The 7,983-nt window shown below is 53.8% G+C and overlaps 1 protein-coding gene across 1 annotated transcript in view; it reads left to right on the top strand.

Annotated features, from left to right (window-relative positions):
- RALGAPA2 (Ral GTPase activating protein catalytic subunit alpha 2) overlaps positions 1 to 7,179 on the top strand; it is a 288,867-nt gene extending 281,688 nt beyond the window's left edge. The window contains exon 39 of the mRNA XM_028144951.2: positions 6,815 to 7,179. Coding sequence (XP_028000752.2) covers positions 6,815 to 6,834 — 20 coding nt within the window. The 3' untranslated portion in view covers positions 6,835 to 7,179. The remainder of the gene's footprint in view (positions 1 to 6,814) is intronic.
- The last annotated feature ends 804 nt before the right edge of the window (positions 7,180 to 7,983 follow it).

Here is a 7,983-nt window from a genome sequence, read left to right on the forward strand (position 1 = left end):
AATCTCCAACCAAGATGATTGTTTCCTGTGTTCCTTTAAATCCTTGTTGATATCCAGAGTATCAGAGAAGTCACACGAGCCCACAGAAGTAAGGCATCTTTCTCTAAGAATGACTTCTGATTCTCTGGGCTCCTCTCTGAGTCTGAGCCCGAGTGGCTGAGTGGCCGCTGGCGTCTGAGTGACATTTAAAGGGCTCTTCCTGGAGGGCTCTCGCTCAGCTGCTCTGAGATGTGAGCAGGGCCAGCTCCTGATTCCCAGCACCGCTAACCTGGAAGTAGTATGTATGCTAAGCAAAATAAGCCAGTCAGAGAAAGACAGGTATCACATGATCTCACTCATGTGGAATCTAATGAACAAAACAGATCCAGAGACACGGGAGCATGGAATAGACAGGAATCTCAGAAGGTGGGGGTGGGAAGAGATCAACCAAAGAACTTGAATGCATATATGCATAACCCATGGCCACAGACAATAGATTGGTGAAGGCCTGGGGCGGGGAGTGGAGGTGGCTTAGAAGAGGTCAATGGGGGTATGTGGGGGGGGGGGGGGGTATGTAATATTTTCAACAATAACGATTTTTTAAAATATTAAAATTAAAAAAGAAAAGAAAAACCTTGCAAGACACATATTAGCCCTGGCTGGTTTTCTCCGTGGTTAGAGCATCGGGCCTCAGACGGAAAGGTTGTGGGTTTGACTCCTGGTCAAGGGCATGTACCTGGGTTGCGGGTTTGATCCCAGCCCTGGTTGGGGAGCTTGCAGAAAGCAACCAATCAATGTGTCCCTCTCACATGGATGTTTCTCTCTCTCTACCTCTCCCCCTCTCTCCCTTCCACTCTTGTAAAAATCAATGGAAAAAATCTCCTCGGGCAAGGATTAACAATAACAATAACAAAAGGGCACACATTAACCCCGTGATCCAGTGTCTCTCAACCTCGGCTCATCATTGCCCCACGTGGAGGCTTCTGAGGGATGTTTATTTCCTAATTTGTCCCCTTCCCTGAAACACCACAGAAATACTGTATGTCTGTTTATTGTACTTATTTCTGTACTTATACACGTAAGGAATGAGATACTTTTGCCCCCCAGGGGTGACACTGCCTCATTAGAACGCATGCCATAGCTCCGCCACCACAGCCCCAGAGCCGGGACGTCCTCGGTTTCCTCCACGGCTGTAGCCCCGAGCCTGGAACAGCACCTGCACATGTCGGATATCCAGTGATGAAAGGCTGGGATGATTAGGCTTTGTGTCCACACCCCCAAGCATCACACGCCTATTCTCTTTCCGTCCCTCATCCCCAAGCACGGTGCTCTCTTCTAGTGCCTCCAGCCCTGCCCGGCCAGTGGGTACCTCATGCTTACCCCCGGGGATGGGTCAGGAAGCTGACAGCCAACTCCTGTGTTCCAAGTACGGCCCCGTCCTTTGGTCACACTGCCTGTGTGTCAAGGGCAAGTGACATTTGAGCCCCATGGAATAATTAAGGCAGCCCCCAACTGTCTCTGTCTTTGCATCTCCTTAACTCACCCATGGATTGGCAGTTATTGAGACATTCTGTCTGGTCCAGCACACCACACCAGGCTGCATCTGGGGACACGCTGGGGAGAAACGCAAACCAGTCCTCATCAGCAATTACAAACAAGCCTCCATTGTTCACTGCGCCATCTGTTTTCTTGGTTTCTACCAATCGGGTGCCTCTACGCCCAGCATAACCAGCGTTGAGGGGGCTGCAGGGAAGAGAGACGGAGGAGCCCCTCCATGACCCCCTTTGCCCACACTGGAGAGGGTCCATGGCGTGGTGCCTTGAAAAGCTGAAGTGCCTCAACTCAAGGAAGACACATGCAGCGTGGTTCTGTGTTTGCGTCTTCCGTGAGAGGAATGGGGCCCACAGCACAGTTCCTGGGGGTGGCAGTGGGGATAGGAAACCTAAGTACTCGCATTATCAGAGCACCCATGGGAAACATTCTCGTCTGTTACCAGCAGTTAACACCTCCCAAGAACTTCCCATGCTCCTAGAGCACAATCAGTGTGGTGAGGAGAGTCAACACTGGTTGGAAATCAAGTAGGACAGAGAATGCTACTGGATCATCCATGACCGGGTATTTATCCTGAAATTCCTAACCCCGAATGACTTTTTGGTGGGGCAATAAATTTTCATCGATATATTAGAAAATACAGCTTCACAAAGGCCCCGATTTCTTCAGAGAGCCCCACTGGAAAGTCTGTCAGTGGTCCTTCCAAGGGCGTTCTCAGTCTCAGAGACGGCCCTGGTCACTGTGCCAGCCTTGGCAGCGGGGTCAGCAGGCAGCCCAAGTTTACCAATGTGGCCACGTCTGTGCCGCTGATAAACGTGCTTTGTCTGGATTTGATGGTGGCCCAGTGACGCTGAACTCAGGAGCATTTGGGGAGTCAGGGCGAGGAGCGATGGCTGGATGCATAAAGAGGCTGCATAAGGAAAACCCACGTGGAAAACAGGACCATGTGGTGATGGAGAAAACCTGTCAAAGTCCAGAAACACCCAGGTTCTCTGCGGTTAGGCATGGCTGCTGAGACCCCACTGCTCTGTGAGTGAGGGCGAACGTGGGGTCCCACTCACCACCGCGGAGTCCCCCCCCCAGCCGCCCTCTGCACAGCACACCTCGTCTGCCTCCCTGGGACTGTCACAGCACAGTGACGCTGGTTCTGAATGAACACACTGTGTCCATCTCAGAAACGGAAAATGAAACCTGCAGGCCTGGAAATGTGCACACTTAGCGGGTATCAATTATTTTTGTAGGCCATCCATTTAATTTCAAATACCTGTCTCGCAGACTCTTAACTTTGACTGTTTTGCCTTGAACACTCTTATCTTTGACTATATTTTAGAGCAAATCAGTCAGGAAATATTGGGCAGCAGGAGAAAGGGTAGAGTGGTGAGAGCTACCCAGTGTCTGTGGGGCTCCCAATAGCATCTGCTTCATACATCCTAAGACTGCTAATGTCGCCTTCCTTTTGCATGGATACATGTGACAGCAGTTAGAACTTTGTCCTGCCAAGTCGAATTTTAAGTGACTTTTCAGTTCCTAATGATCTCTAAGACTGTGACAACTCTCAGGCACCCAGGAATAAATGTATTATTAGCACTGTGTTCATTATCAAGTGGGGCGATGGATGTGCTGGGCTGTATTCATTTGATTTTATGTTCTTTCCCTTCAGATTAAAATACATAAAGGTCTCATTGCCATATCTGAGCAAGGTAAGACTGACACTTCAGCGGATTTGCTCAACCTCCCTGCTCTTGGGGACGGGTGTGTAAATTCACTAACAGGCCTCCTTCCCTGGCTAACACCTCACGGAAACGTGCCCACGTGTTCCTTCTGTTCCCACCTCCCCTCCCAGGGGGCCCTGCCCTGGGTCCTGCCCCTGCATGTCTGTACTGCCCGGGGAACCCAGCCTCGCCTTTTCTCTGCTCCTGCACTCTGGGCGGAATCCGACACCAACACCTGCCATCCCGGAAGATGTCTTTGTTGCCGCCCTATTGTGTGGGGAGCCTGGGGAGCCAGTGGACCGGGAACCGCCTCCTTTTTTGTTGCTGGAGCAGGGAGGAGCAAGATCTTGAGATGGGCCGAGAAGACCGGGCACGCGTGCTGGGCCGGCCTTTGACTGCTTGCCTTAATAGGAGCCTCTGCACGGGAAGGCCGTGGTCCAGGCGGCTGATGAATGGAACAGCTGGGGGAGGGAGAGCAGACAAAAGCCGGGGGAGCACAGAGGGTGGAGAACCAGGGGATCTTGAGGTTTATGACCCAGAGGGCAGGCCAGGCCTGGGGGCAGGTGTACCCTCCTCTGTGGGCCTCTGCTTTCTGCCTTGGGTCTAGGGTCCAGGCCCTTCCCGTGTGCACTGACAGTCAGCAGCCCCATCCAGGGGTCCAGTGCTGGCTGAACACCCTCTGGGGGGCCTGGGCCATGGGCGAACAGGTGGGAGGGAGACTAAATGATGAGGATGATGATGGCGACGACAATAATGTGGGCAACATCAGTGAGCAAGCTGTCACTTATTTGTTTTTAATATATTTTTATTGATTTCAGAGAGGATAGGAAAGGGAGGTAGAAATAGAAACATCAATGATGAGAGAGAATCATTGGTCAGCTGCCTCCAGCACACCCCTCACTGGGGATCAAGACCGAAACCCGAGCATGTGCCCTGACCAGGAATCGAACCGTGACCTCCTGGTTCATAGGTCGATGCTCAACCACTGAGCCACGCCGGCCAAGCCAAGCTGTCTTATTAACAGTATTGCCCACAGTGGGACGATGGCACAGACTCCAATCACTGTCTCAGTAAATATGGAAGTTGGAAGTTCTGGTCCAGATTTTTTGTCACACCTGCGTGGCCAGACGAGCAGCACTGCCACAGCGAGCTGACCCTCCAGCCCAGCTGCCCTTCTCTCCCCGCAGCCAGGGCTTTGGCCCAGTCCAGGAGCTGTTGAAATAAAGCTGGCTCACTCACATCAGGTTCTGGAGGCAACAAAAGCCTGGGGGCTTCATGCAAAAATCTTGATTTGCTGGAACCACCATATCCATGCATGTCCTCCTGCTTCTGACACAGAAGTGGTGAGTGGGGCTCCAATGCCTTTGAACCCCCAGCTTCCCGCAGGAGGGAGAGGCCAAGTGCATGGCATTGTCTCCCCTGTGACCCACCTGGTCCTTCCACAGCGACCGCCGCCCCCCCCCCACCCCCGCCCCATTATTCACGGGGTCCAGTGGGTACAGCTGGAGCCAGCGCAGGCTGAGGATGCGTCCAGAAAGGTGGGGACTGGAGAATGCAGGGGGCGCTGTGGTGCTGGCTAGGGCTGGGGAGTGGCCTGCCCTTTGCCCTGGGCGGTTGGGGCCACTGTTTTCAGACAGAGGCAGGCGGCCACTTTGCCCAGAGCCCACGCAGGTCCTCAGAGCTGGCATCACTGCCCACCTGCTGCCTCCCTGGGTGGCTGTGGAGGGGTTCGATATTCTCCCTTTCCTTAATGTCCTATCTTTGAATAGCTCTTGCTTTCATTCACTTGCTTTTTTTGTTTCTCCCCTCTCCCAATTGATCTGATTACAATAGTGGGTGGGGTGGTTCCCAGTTGATAATGTGAAGTGTTAGGCAATTTGAATGTTAGGTAATTCAAAGCGGAATGTTACCTGGGATTAAATCAGGTGTGTTTGCCTCCCTTCCCTACCCCCCCCCCCCCACTTTGAATGCTGGCACCACCCCTTCGGCTACAGGGTTCAAAGAGATGCCTGTTACCAATGCCATCTCTGTCATAGATGACAGAATAGCTGCACTGCCTTTGTCAAAAGCAGCCTGTTTTTAAAGATGAAAACAGGAGGGAGGCCCAGGATGTTTCCTGTCTGTGCCGACCTCACTGGGAGCGGAAGAGCGGAGAGAGGCCTTGCGAGGGAGCCGCACAGCCCTGAGTCTCTGACTGTAGGAGGGCTGTCTCCTCCGGCCCAAGCATGGTTGCAAGTATTGATTTCAGAGACTCTTCCTAGAAACAATAAGGGAAGGTCAGAAAATGGAAAAAGGTGCTGTCCGCGAGTAAGGTAACTTACGGAATTTTAAATGCCAACAATAATGAAAACTTCAAAGGCCAAAGCCCCAGAAATGAGGCAGCTCAGGAGGAGTATAGAAACCTGCTTCTGAGGTTTGTTCCGGAAGTCTGGGTGAGATACAGCCGGGTTTAAAAATAGACTCTGAGGGGGAGAAGGGTGATGAAATGATCCTCTCGCAGAACGGCCCCCGGAGACCAGGCTCCACCCGCAACAGTGGCCGAGTGTTGCAGCAGGCATTCCTGGATTCCGCCCGCTCCCGCTGAGCGGCCCCGGGAGGCAGCGGGCAGCCACGCGGGCTGTGACTCTATTCCTCCCCCCGCAGTGCTCATCTGGGTTCACTCAGACAAGCCACTTATTTATTTACAGCTGTTAATCCTCACCCTAGGATATTTTCCCATTGATTTTGAGAGGGAGTAGAGGAAGGGGGAGGGAGAGAAACATCGATGTGAGAGAGAGACATCCATTGGTTGCACCCAACCAGGGTCCCGGATGGAGCCTGCAGCCAAGGCATGTGCCCTTAACCGGAATCGAACCCGGGACCCTTCAGTCCCTGGGCTGACCTCTGTCCACTGAGCCAAACTGGCTAGAGCTCAGAGAAGCAATTCAGTCCTGGCCTCTCGACTCAGACCCTTGGGGGAATAATCGAGCTGTAGCTCCTGTAAAATGTGAATAAGTAAACACATGTGAGTGATAACACTGACCGGGAGCCACACACTGCCAGAGCCGTACTTGCTTCCTCATTGACTAGACCAGTGGTCGGCAAACTCATTAGTCAACAGAGCCAAATATCAACAGTACAACGATTGAAATTTCTTTTGAGAGCCAGATTTTTTAAACTTAAACTTCTTCTAACACCACTTCTTCAAAATAGACTCGCCCAGGCCGTGGTATTTTGTGGAAGAGCCACACTCAAGGGGCCAAAGAGCCGCATGTGGCTCGCGAGCCGCGGTTTGCCGACCACGGGACTAGCCAGTGCTGCTTCCTCGGCTCCTCTTCCCTTTACTGTCATCACATGCTTCTCTCTTTCTTCACCTGTGGATTGGACTGGAAGGCTGAGTCCATTTCAGAAAGATTCATAGTTTCTTTTATGCCACAGGAAGGTCCAGAGCAAAGACTGGGAGGAAATGCCTTCCTTTGTTCATTCATTCCACAAACCTCCCAGCACTGGGAAGGCGTCCACACCCTCGCTGGTATCTGCCCGCAGGGCCTCGCCTGGTGCCTTAACTCGGCCTTTCTCTGCTTCCCTCGCAGGGCCCTGGCCGCCAGCCTGAGTGCCTACCTCACGCCTCTCGGCCGGGAGATGGCCGGGACCCCAGCCCCACCAGAACCTCCAGACCCAGAGCCTCCGGACACTGCTTTGCTGGTGCCCTCAGCAGGCCTTCCCGCCAGCCGGCTCCTGGAGGAAAGACAGACCCCGCGGGAACGTTGCCAATTGGACTTTCAGACCGGGTGGCGTGGTCCTGCCCCACAACCTCACGAACCTGGGGCTTCAAAAGGAGAAAAGAAAACGTCAGCAACAAACAGATCCAGCCGCCCTGGCGTGGGCGTGGGTGAGGCTGCTCGGAACAGGCTCCGCGGAGAAGAGCCAGGCTTTGGGGGAGGGCGCAGGCCGCCGGGTTCCGTACCAGGTTCTGTCCTCGTTGATAAACCCAAGCATGCTTCACAGAGGGGCCCGCAAAACAGCTGTGCAATCGATTGAGGAATTTCCCCTGCCTTGATTGTGCTGGTTCTGATGTTAGAATTCATGGTTTACTCAGACATTTCATCATCAAGGAAATGGGCTCTCCCTGGGGTCTTCGCCCAGGCATTTTCCCTCAGGAGCTGCTTTGCCACCTGGTGCCTGAGGCTCACTAACTGGAGAGAGGCTTTCCTGAGCGTCCCGGAGGCACTCTGTCACGACAGTGACACTCCTGTCACGCACTCGGTGTTTCTAGAAATGCAGGGCCCTGTCCCTGGGGAGCTCCCAGGGCCCCGCTCAGCGCAGCCTCGCCCAGGGCCCAGCCTCGCTGGTGCTGGGGGAGAGACTTGCACCCCGCGATGTCCACCCGCCTCCAAAGGCCGTGCCCGCGCTGAGCTGGCCTGCCCGCTGCCCAGAGAGAACCACGCGGGGGCCTCGAATGCTTCCCATCACACAGAGCTCTAAGGTAGCAGATGCCAAGCAAGGATTTGATCATACGGCTCAGAGGGATGCACAATGAGCCTGTTTTTCAAAAAGAAAAAGAAAACAATGGAAAGCTCAACCTGCCGCCAGCATTTCCCAGCCCCTGCTGGGGTCTGTGGGTGTGAGACGGAAATCAGTCAGCGGGGGCACCTCTGCCTCTCACCTGGGCCCTCGCCCGTCTCAGTCTGGAGTTTGGCCCACCACCCTGTGTAGTGCTTACCTTGTAAGGTGGTTTCACAGCCCACAGGCCCAGACCAGG

The sequence above is a fragment of the Eptesicus fuscus genome, chromosome 12 (genome assembly GCF_027574615.1).
Source record: "Eptesicus fuscus isolate TK198812 chromosome 12, DD_ASM_mEF_20220401, whole genome shotgun sequence".
NCBI lineage: Eukaryota > Metazoa > Chordata > Mammalia > Chiroptera > Vespertilionidae > Eptesicus > Eptesicus fuscus.